Source organism: Megalopta genalis, chromosome 3, assembly GCF_051020955.1.
Source record: "Megalopta genalis isolate 19385.01 chromosome 3, iyMegGena1_principal, whole genome shotgun sequence".
Lineage (NCBI taxonomy): Eukaryota > Metazoa > Arthropoda > Insecta > Hymenoptera > Halictidae > Megalopta > Megalopta genalis.
This window is the reverse complement of record NC_135015.1, coordinates 28712798-28733852: the sequence shown is the minus strand read 5'-3', so window position 1 is coordinate 28733852 and position 21055 is coordinate 28712798. Positions and strand designations below refer to the sequence as shown.

Below are 21055 nucleotides of genomic sequence, written 5' to 3'. Positions count from 1 at the left end.
GAAGGTGTCTGTTCTCGATCAGGCAAGTAGAGCAAGGCGTTCTCAGCGCGTCCGAGTAAAATAAGAAGCACAGTGAATCGAACTGGGGAACAGCAGCGCGCGATCTTAAAATCGCGAGTTTATTGGTGCTACGATCAAATTGTATCATTTCTAATTCAGCGAGTGATAAGACCAAGGTTCCCGCAGACCGAAATGAAGCCTGCACTGGGACACGTGTGCAATCGAGTGGTATTGCACTGTATCCGATCAGACGGCGCCAAGAATACACGGAGAATTCCCGAAGAACCGCGTCTCGAGCTGCATAAACGAACGAAGGGGGAGGCTCCCCGCCTCCAGAAATCGACCGCTAATTTTCTCCGGATAATCCGAGCTCGCGAGAACGAAATCGAACGATTATAATACTTGAAAAGGTATGTTGTTTCAGTCGAAACTCACCTGAGTTCGTTGAGGGTGCTCTCGCGCAGCCGTTCGCTGGCGCAGGTGTAATCGTTCCGAAGGGGTTGGTCGACGTCCACGGCTCGGTAGGCGATCGAATGGTGTTGCATGGCGTCCGTGGTGTCCGGCTCGTCCTCGTCGAGCTTACGGCACACGAGCGGAGCGTATCTGCTGACCGGCTCGATGTAAATCTCGTCCGAGGCCGTAAAGATCGTGCCGTCGAACAGACCGTCCTCGGTCACGATACCGTGCACCGACGAGCTCTCGTCGTCTGGAAACCATAAATCGACCGTGTTACTTTCTAAACATCCGGCGACCAATCCCGAGGCTCGCGCGAACCCGTTGCGCGTCGCCGAGAACGCGATTTTTAATTGTTACGTTGAAATACGACGACGATGACGACTATTAACGCTTAGCCAACCGAATGAGGATATCTCTCTGTTTTAAATTCGGTCGATTTATGACTGTACGGGGAAATCTCCCGTTTCTAATTTCTATAAATGAAAAATGATTTCTTCATTTTATTAATCCTTTGCACTCGGATGTCGCTAAGCCCGTTGCGCGTCGCCGAGAATGCGATTTTTAATTTTTACGTTGAAAAAACGACGACGATGACGACTATTAACGCTTAGCCAACCGAATGAGGAGATCTCTCTGTTTTAAATTCGGTCGATTTATGACTGTACGCGGAAATCTCCCGTTTCTAATTTCTATAAATGAAAAATGATTTCTTCATTTTATTAACCCTTTGCACTCGGATGTCGCTAAGCCCGTTGCGCGTCGCCGAGAATGCGATTTTTAATTTTTACGTTGAAAAACGACGACGATGACGACTATTAACGCTTAGCCAACCGAATGAGGATATCTCTCTGTTTTAAATTCGGTCGATTTATGACTGTACGCGGAAATCTGCAGTTTCTAATTTCTATAAATGAAAAATGATTTCTTCATTTTATTAATCCTTTGCACTCGGATGTCGCTAAGCCCGTTGCGCGTCGCCGAGAATGCGATTTTTAATTTTTACGTTGAAAAAACGACGACGATGACGACTATTAACGCTTAGCCAACCGAATGAGGATATCTCTCTGTTTTAAATTCGGTCGATTTATGACTGTACGCGGAAATCTCTCGCTTCTACTTTCTATAAATGAAAAATGATTTCTTCATTTTATTAACCCTTTGTACTCGGATGTCGCGGATACAGCGACACAATGTATTTATGTCAAAGTGGCATCTCTTTTTAATTATTATTTTCCTCTATACTGTAATGTCATCGCGTAAAATGCATAACTAAGAATACTAATATAATAGTATTTATAGTAGTAGTAATGTAGTATAATAGTATTTATAGTAGTAGTAATGTAGTATAATAGTATTTATAGTAGTAGTAATGTAGTATAATAGTATTTATAGTAGTAGTAATCTAGTATAAGAGTATTTATAGTAGTAGTAATGTAGTATAATAGTATTTATAGTAGTAGTAATGTAGTATAATAGTATTTATAGTAGTAGTAATCTAGTATAAGAGTATTTATAGTAGTAGTAATGTAGTATAATAGTATTTATAGTAGTAGTAATGTAGTATAATAGTATTTATAGTAGTAGTAATAATTAAAAACTTTTATTTATCAGTTCCTTTAGAATTTTCGAACAGAGAGAGAGAGAGAGAGAGAGAGAGAGAGAGAGAGAGAGAGAGAGAGTATAATGATCTTTTTTTCTCAGTTCGACTCTGTACAATGAAATCTCAACGTTTGCAAGTTCCCAGTGCAAAGGGTTAAGATTTGCAAGAGAATTAGAATGTTGACGAAGTAGTTCATACCGTATGTGGCATGTGAGGTTTGTCTGGCAATTTTTATTTGATTGAATGAAATATTTTAATTTTATGAAATATTTCAGGTTTTTGCAGGTCGCCTGCAAGTAATCTTTAAGACCCTGGTAGAAAACGTGAATGATTTAAGGACAAGAATTACGATCGCATGAAGTTCAATAGCGAACGAAATGTTAAAAATTGTTGCGACACAATCGTTTTTAAAACGTGTATTTTCACATTTCATTTAATTACAAATGTGTGTTTTCACATTTCATTTATTTACAAATATGTATTTTCACACTTCATTTATTTACAAATACGTATTTTCACATTTCATTTATTTACAAATATGTATTTTCACATTTCATTTATTTACAAATGTGTATTTTCAATGATGGTGGACACGTGGAAGGATACAAAATTAATAGTAAATGTAAATAAACATTTACTAGCAAATGAAAGTAAAGTACAATTACTAGTAAATGAAAATTATGAATCGATAATTTGTGGCATTAGCAATAATCCTGAATCCCTATTTATAGTATCATAATTGCAGTAACATGATACAAACGCAACCGACGCGGCTCAGCAGCGGCTGCTGGATGTTGATTGTCGACAAATGCAGGGTGTAAACATAAACTAACGATTTACCATCATCGAATTCAGAGTAATATCATATAACACCTCTTTGGATTTCTCTCAGTGCCTGCTGTTAATTCGCGAAGAAAAAAATGTAGCCTTCCATTTCAGAAAATTAGGTTGACCTTCAGATCTCCTGCACTACTCTACTCACATGAAAACAATTAATACTACATAATGTAGTACGTTCTACCAAACAACTTTTGTAGCAACATTTTTTTAATAACTATAACTGCTTCCGAGATATCTTGCTGTACTCGCTTAAATAGGACACCTTGTAGAAGTTGTAAATTTGGAGTTCTAAATAGGATGCTTCATTGGCGTCCACGATTCTAATCGAATTCGCTAAACTTACATTTTTATTAATAAATATAAATTTGTTAATATAAATATAATATATTTATATTATAATGTAATTATAATAATAATATAATAATAATATAATAATAATATAATATTTATATTGTAATATAATTATAATAATAATATAATATTTATATTGTAATATAATTATAATAATAATATAATATATTTATTAATATTGCAATTATATATAATCGTAATATAATTACGATTAAACTTCTGCATCGTGCGAGATCTTCGATATTTTTTAATAACTCGGGTGTATTATTTAACTGCTCCCTTTGTATATTAATCCCTTGTGACTGTAATAACGGGTCAGACTCGTGCGCAAGATTTCATACGCAATGTACTAAATACGAACGTTATTCGTTTCTCCTGAATTGGAACAAAATTTGCTATTTCAATTGTCGAGGTCTTGGAATGAAAGTAAATGGAGAGATGCAAGAAATAGAAATTGTCTCGTCGGATCAGAGATATTATTAAGGACAAACAAAGTGCTAAAAGATGTAACTAGATTGCGGATTTTATGGAATTTAATAACATAATTTCCATTTATGGAAAACGAAATGAATAGATGAAATACGAAATAGCAGATACAATAGAATTTCAAGGTATTATAGTGTTACCGTCGACTCGTTAGAATGATTGAGAAAATAAATAAATGTCTATGTAATAAATAAATGTCTTGTAATATCAAGAGATATTCGAGATATTCTGTTGCACTCGCTTAAACAGGACACCCTGTAGACACACAGTGGTGTTCACAAAAATGTTGGTACACCTTTTAAAACGCAATCATTTTTTCAAAACTCAACTAAATGACTTGAATTATGTTTTAGATGATAGAGGGACTAGTTTAGTACACGATGAGTAAAAAGCTTTTCTTTCTTAAATTTTACTATTACTTGGAATGAAAAGAAAAAATTAAAAACCTTCATTTTTAACTTAAAAAAGCTGAGCTTATAATGAAAATTTAAAAAATGTTAAAAATGTTAAAAAATTTTATCGAAATAGGTTATCGTTGTTACGAGTTATAACATATTAACCCTTTGCACTCGATCCCATTTTAACTGTAAATCTAAAATAATTTTTCTGGCTTGTATTATTTTCATTTTACACGGCAAAGTATATTTTATGCGTACGGAATTGAGTCTTGCGATTCATGCAACAGCTACACTTTCAGTAATGTTTAAAATCTAAGTTTTGATAATATAAAAATAATCTTAGAACGTGATATAACAATTTTAGTGGTGCCTCAGAGTCAACACTCGAGTGCGAAGGATTTAAATATCACAAAATCGCAGTTTTGTCACGATTTCGACGAAAAACAGTAAGAAATCTGCAGTTTTTAAAATATTTCAACGCCTGCAGCTCGATTCAAAAAGGCATTTTTCAAATTTTCGCTATAGGCCTAGATTAAAAAGTTAAAAAACGAGGATTTTTAATTTTACTTTTTCGTTCCAAGTAATAGTAAAATTTAAAAATAAGCATTTTAGTCATCGCCTACTAAACCAGTTCCTCTATCATAAAAAAAAAAAAATCAAGTCATTCAATTGAGTTTTGAAAAAGTCATTGCATTATAAAAGGTGTACGAACACTTTTGCGGCCCACTGTATATCACGAAAACTCAGAGTGTCTAATCAATTATTCGCACGTGTTACCAAAGTCCAGAGTGTCCAATCAATTATTCACACGTATTACTAAAGTCCACAGTATCTGATCAATTATTGACTTGCACTGTTTAAGTACCAAGTGTATAACCAATTACCGACTTGTTCTACTTAAATCAGTATCCACCCAAATGCTCTGTAACAATCATATTAATTTATTTATTTACTAATAAACAGGCATAGTTGCCTGTAGTATAATTACTAATAGTAGTATAATTACATAGAATTCATAACAGAGAACTATAGTACAGACAGAAATGCATAATAGAGACAGAATAAAAGTATAAATTATGAGCTAGAATCATTATAATCATTTGTCGGATACTCGGAATAAATAAATAAATAAATAAATAAATTTAATTTAAAAAATATCGTTAATAATCGTTCTTTGCATATTAGATTAGAAAAGAGTGATTAAAAAATTTCGATTCTCATCAGTTATTCCCGGCGAATAAAACCTGTCGACTTTTCGGATGCTCGGAATAAATAAATAAATAAATAAATAAATTTAATTTAAAAATTAAGCTTCACTCGTTCTCTGCATATTAGATTAGAAAACAGTGATTAAAAAATTTCGATTCTCATCAGTTATTCCCGTCGAATAAAACCGTGAATTACACAAACTTAATTTTATTAAATAAAACCGCAGCCGTGATCTCGCTTCGAAGAGGAGATCATAGTACATAGAATTAATAACAAAGAACTGTAGTACAAACAGAAAGACAGAATAGAGACAGAATAAAAGTATAAATTATGAGTTAGAATCATTATAATCATTTGTCGGATGCTCGGAATAAATAAATAAATAAATAAATAAATAAATTTAATTAAAAAATTAAGCTTTACTCGTTCTCTGCATATTAGATTAGAAAACAGTAATTAAAAAATTTCGATTCTCATCAGCTATTCCCGTCGAATAAAACCGTGAATTACATAAACTTAATTTTATTAAATAAAACCGCAACAGTGATCTCGCTTCGAAGAGGAGATCACGCAGGAAGAAGACCCCGTACGCGACAAGACAACGACGAGACCGTCCTCGAGAGCCCGTGATTCTTGCCACGATCCCCGCGATCCTCGATATTCCTCCCCGAGTGTTCCCGTTGCTCCGGGATGACTCGAGAATCGCGGCGAGCGGACAACAACTACGTTGCCGATAGCTCGCGAAATGCACGCCGGGAATGCCCCTCAAGTCGGCCGAGCCATCTTTTTCCTGAACGCTGGTACCGCGCTCGTAAATCGCGAGATTTACGCGTGCAAGAACCGCGCACCCGGGGAATCAGCGTTTATATCACGTTTGCCCGGCCCTGGCCCCCCTTCCTATCCCCGCCGTAACTGTGAATTTATATTCGGTTGATTCGTTGCATCATCGTAACGTATCAGGTCGACGGTGCCGCGGGTCGGGACCGCGGCATGTATGATTCGCTCGTTCCGATTTTACGGGTTTTCCCGTTCCATGATCACGCTTTTCCTTCCAAATCCTCGCAGCCATCCTTCCGGCAGCTCTCAAAGCGAACCACACTTTTTTCATCCGGAGGTCTCGCGTTGTCTGCGCCGATACCTGATCGGAACGAGGACCGAGTTTAACAAGGAGTACCGGCGGCATTGGATATCGCTTTTCGAGAAAGAAACGTATTACGGGGCCGTTCTTGTGCCATGTTTTGAGAAAGTCTCAAGTTTCTTTTGCATATTCTTCAAGGATATACTGTAATTTCTCCCGGAAATGCCATATTTCGGATTGCTGTGAATTTCCCTGTGTTGGACCTACGCCTATGCGATTTATCGCTACGTCGACGAGTCAGGTAAGAAAGGTCGCGAAGCTACAAGATACGCGGACATTTAACCTTTTGCGCTCGAAGCTGTTTTAACTGTAAATATAAAATTATTTTTCTAACTTATTGTATATATATTATATTATATTAATATAATATATATTATTTATTTATTTATATTATATTATATTATATTATATATTATAATTATTATATATTATATTATATATTAAATTGATTATAAATTTATAAATTTAATTATATATATATATATATATATATATATATATATATATAATATAATATATATATTATAATATTATTTATAATAATTATTAATATTATAATAATTAATATAATATTATTTATTTTATATGGCAAAATGCATTTTATGCGTATGAAATTGACTCGTGGGAGTCAGACAACAATTACACTCTTAACAATCTTTTAAATCTAAACTTTGTTGATATAAAAATGATCTTAAAACGTAATGTAACAAATTTTAGTGGTACCTCAGAGTCGCCACTCGAGTGTAAAGGGTTAATATGTTCGAAATCATTCTAAAGAGGACGTTTTGTTCTACCGGAATCTATGTTTTGTCCTTTTTGTTCGAGTCGATTTCTGTTAATTTTCAGATCGTGAAATGGAACGTCAACTTAAGAAAAATGAGCATTTTCGAAAGTTCCTTCTTTTTGCATCGGCTTATCGATTAGGTCAAACTTCGTGTGTCATCGCGAACGATTCCGAATCGAGGCAAAAGTTCACATTAAAAGTAAATATTAGGTGTACGTTATGGCTGCGTCAGGTTCAAGTTGAGCTCGACTCAGGTATCGGCTCACAATAGGCTCTCGATTGGGGCATTAACGTATGCACGTTGAATCCAAATTACAGGCATGGGCGAGAGGTCATGTTGGGGTCAGTCAATGATCGTTTAAAATATTCCGCACTGCATAAATTACAGTGTGAACGAAAATGTGCGCGGATGTAACGCCCGGCTCCTCGGTAATTCGAGCACGTAAATGCGCATCGATGTTTAATTACATTTTAATATCGCGACTAAACGAGTGCACCACGGGCCCCCCCTCTCTCTCTACCCACGAACCCGGAGCCATGTATTATTCATTGTTCAATATTTACTTGGCGTTTAGCGTGGCTGCTAAATGAGTGCACGTGCACGTATTCGACGCGGTTCGTGCGCCTGTTTAATTAAAAGCGCCGTAAAGAACCGCGACGATTACGGATACAAAAAATCCACGGTTCCCATAATCGACGTGTTTCGCTCGTAATTCGCCGTGCTCTCGCCGGCGAATCGACCGCGTTCGCCCGATGCAACCCCGTCCCGATTTCTCTCGTTGCGAACACCGTGCTTGTTATGCGTGCATTCCGTTTGAAACTGAAACCGGACGGCTCTCTCCAACGATATCCGATCTGGCCGTTTAAAGCTGTCTACTTGTTACACTGTCCGAACGAAATCAAACTTTTTTCCTGATTTCATACAGTCGCTATGATGCTCTTGGAGCATGATGATCATCACTATGATGCTCTTGGAGCATGATGATCATCACTATGATGCTCTTGGAGCATGATGATCATCACTTTGATGCTTTTGGAGCATGATGATCATCACTATGATGCACTTGGGGCATGATGATCATCACTTTGATGCTTTTGGAGCACGATGATCACCACTATGATGCTCTTGGAGCATGATGATCACCACTATGAGGCTCTTGGAGCATGATGATCACCACTATGATGCTCTTGGAGCATGATGATCATCACTTTGATGCTTTTGGAGCATGATGATCATCACTATGATGCTCTTGGAGCATGATGATCATCATTTTGATGCTTTTGGAGCATGATGATCACCACTATGATGCTCTTGGAGCATGATGATCACCACTATGAGGCTCTTGGAGCATGATGATGACCACTATGATGCTCTTGGAGCATGATGATTATCACTATGATGCTCTTGGAGCATGATGATCACCACTATGAGGCTCTTGGAGCATGATGATCACCACTATGAGGCTCTTGGAGCATGATGATCACCACTATGATGCTCTTGGAGCATGATGATCACCACTATGATGCTCTTGGAGCATGATGATCACCACTATGAGGCTCTTGGAGCATGATGATGACCACTATGATGCTCTTGGAGCATGATGATTATCACTATGATGCTCTTGGAGCATGATGATGACCACTATGATGCTCTTGGAGCATGATGATTATCACTATGATGCTCTTGGAGCATGATGATTACCACTATGATGCTCTTGTAGGCTAGTTCTTGGAAAGCTTCGCTTTCTGAACATGAATCCGAAAACCGAATTGCTCCGTCAGCCTCAGTTTTCGAAAAAAACGAGCTTTTGTGAAAACTCGAAATTTTCGACGAAAATGAGGTATTGCATTGAAAGTAAAAACGTTAGAAAGTTCTAATTGATCTCAAAAGATAGAGGAGAGTTTTCCGAATATAGCGGCATACAATTTATTAATTGCTTTTGGTCCTAAATAACTATAAATTAACGTCAAAGTTCAAAAAAGTGTCGTCGCGCGTAGAGTCTCCGCAATATTTTTGTGTTTTTACGAAAGATTCTTTGTCCAGCATGAAAACTCTGCCCAGGATCGTATTCTGTGGACATTTCTGAAGAAGAAATTGCTTGATAGAAGTGTCGGAACGATTTACACTTCGAGCAGACCGAGAAAATATTCATCGGTAACGCGTGCACCACGTTTTGCCGCCATGTGTTCCGCTGCTCGCTTCTCTCGGTTCGGCAGGGCCGAAGCTACGCGTAATCAACACCGATCGAGGGTTCCAATGGGGCACTCACTTTGTGTAAATAATATTTGAATATTTTATTACTAGTTTCATACCACTGTTGTTTAACATGTTTCAAGAAGTTTAACATTTTAGAAATTATTATTTATTTATGATCGATGTCGTTTTATATCTTTATTTTACACGACTTTACGATTTGTTTATAGTATGTAGTTTTTCGTTGCAACTTGTATGACCGAATCCACTTTATGGGGATGGACAGTGTAAATGTAATTTGTATTAATTTGTTAATGCATCTGAAGAAATTTGTAAAATTAGAATGCACTGTTGGCCCCTTTCGTTATCCACTGTAAATACTCTGGTGTGACTTTTTGTCGCGAAATACATCAGAGTTTAGTTATTAGAATCTACAAAAACATATGAATATAGAATATATAAATAAATAATAATTTTTAAAATGTTAAACTTCTTGAAACATAAGTTTGAACAATAGAGGTACGAAACTGGTAATAAAATATACAAATATTATTTACACAAAGTGGGTGCCCCATTGGATCCCACGATCGATGTTGATTACGTATAACTACGGCCCTGCCGAGCCGAGCGAAGCGAGCAGCGGCACACATGGCGGCAAAACGTCGTGCACGCGTCGCCGATGAATATTTTCTCGGCCTGCTCGAAATGCAAATCGTTCCGACACTTCTATCAGGCCGTATCTTTTTCAGAAATTTCTGCAGAATCCGATTCTGGATAGAGTTTTCGTGCTGGACAAAGAACTTTTCGTAAAAGTACAAAAACATTGCGGAGAAACTACGTGCGTCGACACTTTTTTGAACTTTGACATTAATTTATAGTTATTTAGGACCAGAAACAATTAATAAATTGTATGCCACTATATTCGGAAAACTCTTCTCTATCTTTTAAGATCAATTAGAACTTCTTAACGTTTTCACTTTTCATGCAATACCTAATTTTTGTCGAAAATTTTGAATTTTCACAAATGCTCGTTTCTTCCGAAAACTGTGGCTGCTAGAGCAATTCGGTTTTCGTATCCTTGTTCGGTGAGCGAAGCTCTGCAACAATTTCACAGTGGCTGTACGAAATCAAAAATCGTATCGTACAGTGCTACTGGCAATCCGTCGGATCGGCCGGAAACGTTCGAAACAGACCGGCCGTGCACGGCCGATCGCGGCGCGCGTCGATCAAAATCAGCATGATCGGGACTCCGGTCAACTTCCCGTCGATTTTCCGCAGCCGCGCGTTTACTCGCGCGTGTGATTGAATTTTTAATACCCGAACGCCGAGTCGCTGTCAGATTACTAACAATTGATTAATTCGAGCGAGACCCGCCACCGCGCCTCCGCGCCTCTTCAGCCCCGCGGGCGGCAGCCATTCGTTTCCTTCCCCTGTCTACGAAAACGAGGGATCTCGGGAACAATAGCTGCTCTCGAATGGTTTGTTACGGATCAATTAATGAACTCGCGCGTTGCGGCGCGGCGCGGCGAGTCGAGGCGCGGAGAGGCGGGCCGGGGCCGCCGCGGGAGACTCTATGCACCGATCTGTGTTAATTACTAGAAGCGTTATTAACGCGGGCTTCGAATCGCGGTTCTACATATAAAGGTCCGCTAACGCGTCCGCTGTATTGTTTATTTGTCCTATTTCAGCGCGTTTGTAATTCTAACGGCGTTTCAATGTTATCCGAGCCGGGATTGAAATGAATATCATTCCCGTTGTAATAACAATATCGCCCCGCGTGCTGCATTGAACTTTAATTTCCGCGCGCGCGACCGCGACGGCGACGGTTTTCCACCGCGAGCGGTGACAACGCGCTTCGCGCCGGAGGACAGCGGAATAAATTGCATTTTTCGAGGCGGCGACGGGGCGCGCGTGTTCCGCGCCGCAAGCAACACCGTCCGATCCCGACGCGCGTGGCGCGCATCATATTCGCTAATGCGTCGGCGTTCCTCCGTGATTTGCAATTATCATGCGTTAATTGAACGCGTCGATATCTGAACTCCGCGGTCTCCCCGGCCGACTCGACTGCATCGCACGGCACGTCGCCGTGCTCGGCTCGCAAATGCAGTCGCCCCGGGCTCTCGACGCTGCCATTATTGTTTTTCCGATCAATTGGAAAAACGATAAATTTCGACGCGGCGTGCGGGCCGCCGGTTTGCTTTAAGGATTTCCATTTGGTGCTCGAATGTCCGCCGCCTGGCCTCCGTTATTCCACCGCTCTGCCACGAGTATGTGCGGCTCGAGATTGCTTCGCGTGTTGTTCGAGACGAGGCTCCTATTCTCTCTCTCTCTCTCTCTCGGACTCGTTCTATCTCTCTCGCTCTCCATCGTGCTTTCCTTCCGTTTCGCCGGAGCCGAGAGCTGTGTACAAATAGAAGGTAAAACAGAAAGTAAACCGAAGGAGGAGAGAGAGAGAGAGCAGAGTCTTGCTCGAGGAATAAGCTTTCGTTGCAATGTTTGCGGTCGCAAACAACAGACCCGGCCAGAATTTACCGGGGAATACACTTTTAATTGGCCGGCTGTCTAACTCTGTTAACAAGTTGCAAAATTGAACAGCAAGGTCAACCACGAAAAGAAATGAAAACTGTTTGCTCGTGATCTTGCTCGGCTTCAGCCGGCAACTTTCCCGGCTCCCCCCTCTCGCCCCTCGGCGGCCGCCCGTTCGCCGTCTTCGTTCCCTCTTACTTACGCTCGACAGTCACGTTTAAAGGATGACCAAAAAGTTTCTGTATTCTACCCTTACACCTCGCCGCCTCTCCTCGGTCTGGCGAAATTTAAGCACGGCCTTATTCTACCTAATTGAAAGAGCAAATTTTCACTCTGCTTCGCTGCTCCCCGGATCGCGCGGACTCTGCGGTGCAAGCCGTTCTTTTAATTCGCTGCTTGCCGACCCGGTCTGACCACACGCTGGTCTATTCTACTCGGCCGACGCGCCGCGATCGGCTACGCGCGAACTCGCTGTAATAACGATCTAGCCGGTGTTGGAACTATTTGTCGCAGTTCTGTTTTTGCTGTTGCGGTGATCAGAACTTTCGCTGTTTCGATAATGTTTGTTTGGTTTGCGGACGGTGGTCGGTTTTTATGCAAAAAGCGAGAGAAAATATGTGACGACTATAATTATAGATTTAACACTAAACCTACCGAGCACTACAAGCGACGAATTTCTGTTGCTCTGTAAGAGCGATAAAACCGAATCTATTTAGACTTCCCATAATTTTTATTGCAACGAATACTCGGACTGTGAAGTTCATTTAATAATTACCTATGAAAAAGTCTCTATAATTTCAGCAATTTTAAAATACAAAATGTAAAACCGGTCATTCTGACTGGCTTGGTGGGTTTAGTGTTAAGTTTTATTTTCTCGTTTTTTTTTGTTACTAGAGCGAACAGCAGCTCACGAAAAGTATTTGAACACCTATTAACTTTTTTCAACACTGTGCTAAATGACTTGATTTTTTTTTCTTTTAGGTGATAGAGAGACTAATCCACGAAAATATATGACGACTATAATTGTAGATTTAATTTTTATTTTCTCGTTCTTTTTGTTACTAGTGCGAACAGCAGCTCACGAAAAGTATTTGAACACCTATTAACTTTTTTCAACACTGTGCTAAATGACTTGATTTTTTTTTCTTTTAGGTGATAGAGAGACTAATCCACGAAAATATATGACGACTATAATTGTAGATTTAATTTTTATTTTCTCGTTCTTTTTGTTACTAGTGCGAACAGCAGCTCACGAAAAGTATTTGAACACCTATTAACTTTTTTCAACACTGTGCTAAATGACTTGATTTTTTTTTCTTTTAGGTGATAGAGAGACTAATCCACGAAAATATATGACGACTTTAATTATAGATTTAAGTTTTATTTTCTTGTTTTTTTTGTTACTAGTGCGAACAGCAGCTCACGAAAAGTATTTGAACACCTATTAACTTTTTTCGAACTGTGCTAAATGACTTGATTTTTTTTTCTTTTAGGTGATAGAGAGACTAATCCACGAAAATATATGACGACTATAATTGTAGATTTAAGTTTTATTTTCTTGTTTTTTATTACCAGTGCGAACAGCAGCTCACTTAAGTATTTGAACAGCTTTTAAAATGCGATAACTTTTTTCAAATTGTGCTAAATGACTTGAATTTTTTTTTTAGGTGATAAAGGGACCAATCCACGAGACAATAACTGAAATGCATTTTCTTAATTTGGCTGTTTGTCAGAAATGTAAATTTATAGTTACTCTGTGCCTAAGTTTACTTGAATGTTTAAATATCGATGCCAAGAGAACAGTATTTTAGTCTAATTTAAATGGACGGAATAACATTTATGCATTAACGGTATTATCAGAAAGCTGTTTTCAGACTTCCGTTTTCGACCGGAAGCGAACAGTCTGGCCATAGACTGTTCTATTCTCCTTATTCGGAATTCTAACTATAAATTGCTTCATTTTTAAAAGAGGGATTGCCTAGATATCTATAGTTTTATACTACTTCTTGTCTGTCTATAATTGACTGTGGAAACACTTCCCTTGTCAGGCAAAATAAAATAAAATAAAATAAAACGGAACAACTTTTCCAGAACTGGACTGAACGACCTGAATTTTTTCTAGATGATAGATATTACTGCCCGGAATCACCGAGAAGATAAAAAACTCGTGTTTTTAAATTCTTCATCTGAGCCTATAACGAGAATTTAAAAATTCATTTTGTAGATTTTTTGATAACTTGTACGCGTAAAAAACGTTTTATCCTTTTACCATTCCAAGGAATATCAAAATTTAATTAAAGCATTCCAGTTATGATCTAATACACTCCAGTTATGATCTAATACAATTCCAGTTATCATCTAAAAAATTTCAAATCGCCTAGTCCAATTCTAAAACAGTTATTCCTTTTTAAAAGGCGTCCGAATGCTTTCATTATACTATTTTCGAATACTATTGAATTAAAAGAAAAAAGGGGCACGTGACTCGCTCGATCATACACTGCGTTCAATTACCGTTTCCTGACGACTTTGCATCGCACAACCTCTACTTTTTCATCACTCCTTCCATAAAACACTTGTCCGTCCATACATACAGTGTCAAACTACTGTACTTTCTAGACCAATCCAACCATCTTGTCTTCATTCAAGGCCTGATGCCACTTCCTGGAGTAGATTAATCTACCCTACTCATCCGGCTGCGTCAGTACAAAGCGATCGCTTTGATCGGATTCTCCTTGCACAGTGGTCCGACCAACAACGAACCTATTCTACTGGCCAGTAGAATAGCTCCCTTTGACGATGAATGCAGCTGTTGAGCTTCTACCGTATGGAAGTTCTGGCGAATCTCAGAAATCATGGTCGCAGGCCGGCGATTCGTTTTCGGCAAAGAGGAACTTTTAGAGAGAGATGGAAGGGGAGGGGGAGGAGGAGGGAGGCTCGGCATCGAACGCCAAACCAATCTGCTGTGATGCGCCGTTAAATGACGCTGTCTTTCAGTAACGATGAAAGCAGCAAAATCGCCCAATCCAAAAGAGAAAGAGAGCGATAGAGAGAGAGAGAAAGAGAGAGAGAGAGAAAGGGAGAGAGTGCGATAAAGAGAATGAGAAAGAGAGGGAGAGAGAGCAAGAGAGAGAGAGAGAAAGGGAGTGAGAGCGATAAAGCGAATGAGAAAGAGAGAAAGGAAGAGAGAGAGGAATAGAGAGAGCGAGAAAGAGAGCGAGACAATAAAAGAGGGAGAGGGAGAGAGCAAGAGAGGGAGAAAGGGATAGAGAGCGATAAAGAGAATGAGAGAGAGAGGGTGAGAGCGCAAGAGAGGAAGAGGAAGGGAGAGAGCGTGATAAAGAGAATGAGGGAGAGTGAAAGAAAGAGAGAGAGGAACAGAGAGAGCGAGAAAGAGAGCGTGACAGAAAAAAGGAGAGCGAGAGCGAGAAAGTGGGGAAGAGATGGAGAAAGAGGAAGAAAGAGAGTGAGGAAGAGAGGTGGAAGGGAAAGAAAGAGAGAAAGGGAGAAGGTAGAGAGAGAAAGAGAGGGCGAGAGAGCGGGAGAGAGATCTCTCGAGAGAGAGGAGGCAACAAAGCGGCCTTACGTATTCGTTGAAGTGGAAACTATGTATTTCGGGTGCATCGGTGAATCAATAGGCTTTGGACGGCGCTGTTCCGATAATTGGTGGCAGCTTCTGACTGGCTTGCTCGTCCGAGACTGGTCACTAAGGCCGGCAACACATTACAGGGCTGGTCCTGTTCCGCTGTCGATCACGATGAATCAGATTCAGCGGAAGACGTACTATATTTACGCATTGCACATTACACACGGAATTGTCTGTACCCATTATGGATTCGCTATCGTAAAACGATACCGGACAGGCAGATACTCCTCCGCAGATTCTATTTACCACGCGGCACGGCCGATCGAAGCGGCTATCGAGCAGGAAACACGAGCTCGCCTATTCTCGCGCGTAGCGCAAAGTCGCTGATTTCCCGCATAACTCCCGGCGCGGATTTCGGCTGTTATTTTCGGTTTATGGGCCAGCACAAGAGGGGACGCGGCGCCATTGTCTATCTGGTCGGATTAAACCGTTCAGCGGGACGATCGCGTCGCGGGACGAATTGAACGCGGCCACGGTGAGTCGGGGACCGTTAAATACCTCGCGAAATGTTTAACGAATTCAATCCGTCACCGTGACCCGCTTCCAGATTTCAATCTCAATCGGAGAAAGCTCGCGCTCGCGCGCGCGCCCGCGCGGGAAGACAGTCCCGCGTCCTATTCAGGACGAATGTTCCCTTCACCATCTCTTCACTGGTTATGTTACATCGCGATGCACGCTTTTCACCAGTTTCCGCTCGGGGGCTTCCTACTACGCCGGCGTGTATCGTAAGTTTTCACCATTGTCCACCGTATTTCAATGCGCCCCGGCGGCCCAGCCGCGCGCCGCGACCTCGTCGCAGGCTCGCTCGAACCTGTCGCGAGTGCTCGTGTCCGCCTCGCTTTAACTACACAATCGAACCGAATCGGCGGATCGAGCCGGCCTTTTGTCGTCCGCGGAACCCGCGTCCCCGTCCGAGCGACTTATCCGATTATTTGCCAGCGAAATTTCATCGTTCGCGAGAAATATTGCCGGCGTTCAATCGTATCGATAATTTAGCGATCCCCCCGGGGACGCGTGGCTCGACTATGCTGAAAACAGCGCGCGGAACGCGGCAGACAACAATTCTCTCGAATTTTTACACGGCGAACCGGCGGCGAGCGAAACAGCGCCGGGAAGCCGTTCGAAACAAAAGAAAAATAACAAAAATATAACGCGGAAAGATTTTTTTGTTGGCGTATTTTTCCTTCGTGCGGCGTTCCTACGGAGATAAAACAACGAGTTTTCAAATGACCTGTTACACGGGTTGAAATTGGTACGCATCTGGCTTCGTTTACGGATGAAACGATGGCACTGGAAATGCACTGCATGCAAGTGGAAACGGCCGGACCCCCGTGTTCATTGATCCGGAAAAGTTTCATAATTAATATTCGATACGTTTGATCACGTGGAGCACGCCGCTTTTTGGTCTGTAACTACCCAGTTACACGATCGGACTGCAGATTCGCAGGCGCTGTTTGCGCCGAGTTTACACGCGAGTATGAAAATATTTCGAAAAATATTGATGATACGGAAAAATATTTCGGACGAAAGTTGCGTGGTACTGATAGGAACGTACGGTGTAAACGTTCGTTGGACCTTGCGATATCACCGAACGAGTCTACGAAGATCGAGGTCATATTTTTTTAACAGAAGTGCATATTTTTTTATCACTGTTACTATGTTACTGTGAATACCGTGCAACTTTTGTCTGAGATATTTTTCTGTATTATCAATACCTTTTTTTTATTATTATAATACTATTACAATATTATATAATATTATAATATATATTATAATATAATATATATGAATAATATTATAGTTATAATATAAGTCAATATTTTTTTAAAATATTTTCATATTCAGTTATAATATAAAATAAGTTATAATATAGTTATAATATTATTATAATATAGTTATAATATTATTATAATATTATATAATATTATAATATAATATATATATGAATAATATTATAGTTATAATATAAATCAATATTTTTTTAAATATTTTCATATTCAGTTATAATATAAAATAAGTTATAATATAGTTATAATATAAATAATATTATAATACAATATTATGTAATATTATAATATTATAGTTATAATATGAATCAATATTTTATTCAAAACATTCTCCTCCAGTTTCGATACACTTGTTATAGCGATTCAACAGTGATTCAAATGCGTGTTCTAGCTGATTTTGTGGAATTGCTTCTGGCGCTAGTGTTGAAGCTGTTTCGATGGTCGAAATGTCATTAAAAATACATCCTCTCAACTTCAATTTCAATTTTGAGAATAGGGAGAAGTCACACGGGGTCGAATCAGGCGAATACGGTGAATGATTCAACGCACAGTCTCGATTTCGTACCAGAAATTGACGAACAATGAGCGAGGTGTGACTCGTTGCGTTATCGTGCAACAGACACCAGGTCTCTGGATCACGATATTCGGCTCGAATACGACGGATTCTGGCCATCAAACGCTTCAAAACTTCGAGATAATATGTTCCAGTAATTGTTCGGCCAGTTGGAACGAATTCCCTGTGGATAATTCCTTTGCCATCGAAGAATGTAACGAGCATTGTCTTGATTTTCGATGGAACTTCCGTGCTTTTTGGATTGTGGTGAACCTTTCGACTTCCATTACGCACTTTGACGCTTGGTTTCTGGGTCGTACCGAAAGCACCATGTTTCGTCACCCGTAACAATTGATTTCAGGAAGTTTGGAACATTTCTGGCGGCTGCAACGACTTCTTTGGAATGATCGACACGCAATGATTTTTGGTCATGTTTCAACATCGACGAGAAAGTTGTTTAGGGAGAACTGTTATAACTTTGCTATTTATCAACCGATCGAACCAATATTGATACCACCGGAAAGAGGAATGTCACAGCTTTCAAACGGCGGTCTAAAAACATAGATGGCGCTATTAGTTACTGAGATACGGTCCGAGTCTCGAAACTTATTTGCCGCACTGTGTATCATTGACGAATGCGCGGAACGCGTAACGTCTCACGTTTCCGTAATTGTAGAAGCGTTTCGCAGGGCGGCCGGTCGGAATTCGGGGATTGTTGTGCGTCATTCGGTATCGTGCATCGTTATTCGGCGGCTGAAAAAGTATAGAGATCGGAGGTATTTTTCAGCGGCGCCGGAAGGCGGGCGGCCGGTGCGTGGAAATAGCGGTTCGGCTCGGGCGAGGAGTAAATTTTTCAGGCTTATCGGTCCGCGGAATTCCTGGCGAGTCGGTCGCGTTCGTTATCGAGCTGGAAAATAATATCATGAATAATGGAGGAACGAGGCAGCGTTATGTACTCGGCTGGCGAGGACGGCCGGAGACGCGTCGAGGAGCAACGAGCGTGCAAAACGCGGCGACCCCGCGAAAAAGGGAATGCCGAAGCAACTGTGCGCAAAGTGTCCGGAGGCCTGCCGGCTAATTCGCAGACGTGTTCGCCCGACCACCCTCGACGTAGCCCCGTTTTCTTTGACCCGGCGAAACAGAAAATTGCCGCGGTCATCGGCGAGCTGCCGGGTCCTTTAAAGCCCACGTCAGACATCGACCGTCGCCTTGTTCGATTAACAAACGAGTGGGCGGTCCCCCCACCACCCTTTCCTCTTCGTGGGAACTAGAGTAATCGCCTTTGCCCGAGAGGATCCCGTCTGCGAGGAGAAGATCAAAGAACAGGGGGAGGACGTTACTCGTGCGGTTGGTAGAGTCAGTCATAAATCGGGCGAAAGAGTCGATCATAAATTGGACATGTCGAACTGTTCGTCGAAGATCGGACAAGTGGGTGAGCTTGATCCTAAATCGGTCAAGTGGAGGAATCGATCGCAATTTGGCCAAGTGGAAGGGACAATCGTGAATCAAGCTAGTGGAAGAGTCAAGCATTGGTCAAACAAGGGAAAGAGTAAAGTATTGGTGGAATAAGAGGTTGGTTTTGATAATAGAGAGAAAAGAGTCAGACGAAAGTTGTTTGATTTCGAGGGTCACATTATATGATGCCAATCATTTTTTTATAGGTGAAGGCGTAGAGGACATATGCAGGTAAAACTTGTTTCTTTTAATGGGATGACCTAATTTTTTATTCGTATTCTGATAGAGCCTCTTAAGGCGCATATAATGGCCTATGAATGAAGGTCATTCAAGGTTATCAGTCGCAATATAGTCGATGGACAAACTACCAATAGGATCCGTAGTTGCATATACCAGTGCAATGTGATTCAATGTGTTTACGTTTATGTTCTATGAGTGACAACGAAAATGAAAATAGCGATAATAGTAATAGTAAAATAGTGATAATAATAACGAAAAGTGTCTTGGTGGAAGAGTGTCTGTTTTTCATTGTAGTTCATATATTGTGACCATGAATGACCTTTATTTATAGGCTATTGTATTCACCTTGAAAGGCTCTATCGGAATGTGAATAAAAAATTAGGTCATCCTATTTATAGAAACAAGTTTGACCTTCATATATCCTCTACGCATTCACCTATAAAAATATTGTTAACATCATATAATGTGCCTCTCGAAATCAAACAACTTTCGTTTGACGTTCTTTTTTCTATTGTTAAAAATAAGCGAGTTATTTTCAGGTGTCTTGTTTCAAATGTCCCACCCAGTATATAGGGTGTCCCAAAAATGTCTCGCAATTTATATATATATAATATAATTAATAAATAATAAATAATAATTTACATATATAAATTTGAAAAAAGACACGAATAAGACAAGAATAGCTTTTTTAAAATTGGTTCACAGGACTTGAATACTTTTGAGGTGTCAGACTGACCAGTTTTCCATGAAATGAGTATATAAAAAGCTTTTCAGATTGCGATACATTGGAATGACAACAAAATTAAAAAATTATGTTCCCCAACTTTTCTATGCGATCCCACAATGAAAATTTAAAAAATGCCTTTCCTAGATCTCCGTTTCTTGTACCTCTTACTGAAAATATATTCAGTGGAAAGAGTAGTCAATGAACCGTCGCGTGAGTGAAAAAGTCAGGCGCAGATCAGACCGGCGGAAGCATTATTTATTAATTGAAGGGTGCGCCGTATATCTGACAAGTAGAAGAAGCGATTATCGGGCCGGGCCGGTAAACGAGTGAACCATGAAGCCTGCAGCTGAATGGGTCAGCTATAAATCCAACAAGTGGAAGCATCAGTTATCGGGCATCGGAGCGAAAGAATCCGCTATATATTTACCAGGAGGAACAATGAATTATTGACCAGGCAAATGGAAAAGTCAGCCGTCGGCCGAATGAAAGCCGGTCGCGGATCGGACAAGTGGAAGGAGAGGGTTACAGATCGGACAACAGGATTGCCATCCAGCGTGTCTGCCGGTGGCTCCCGGCAGCACCGGCGTCAGCCTATCCCCGGCCGCTGATACATTGTCAATAGACCTGTCGATAAGTAATGAGTTGCCGCACGAGAATTTGACGGGATG

General features: G+C 40.2%; 1 protein-coding gene across 1 annotated transcript in view; it reads right to left on the bottom strand.

The window, feature by feature from the left end:
• Window positions 1–21055, bottom strand: part of LOC117222094 (disintegrin and metalloproteinase domain-containing protein 10) — a 438103-nt gene that overhangs the window by 98131 nt on the left and 318917 nt on the right. Inside the window, exon 5 of the mRNA XM_033473591.2 lies at window positions 436–706. Within this exon, the coding sequence (XP_033329482.2) occupies window positions 436–706 (271 nt within the window). The remainder of the gene's footprint in view (window positions 1–435; window positions 707–21055) is intronic.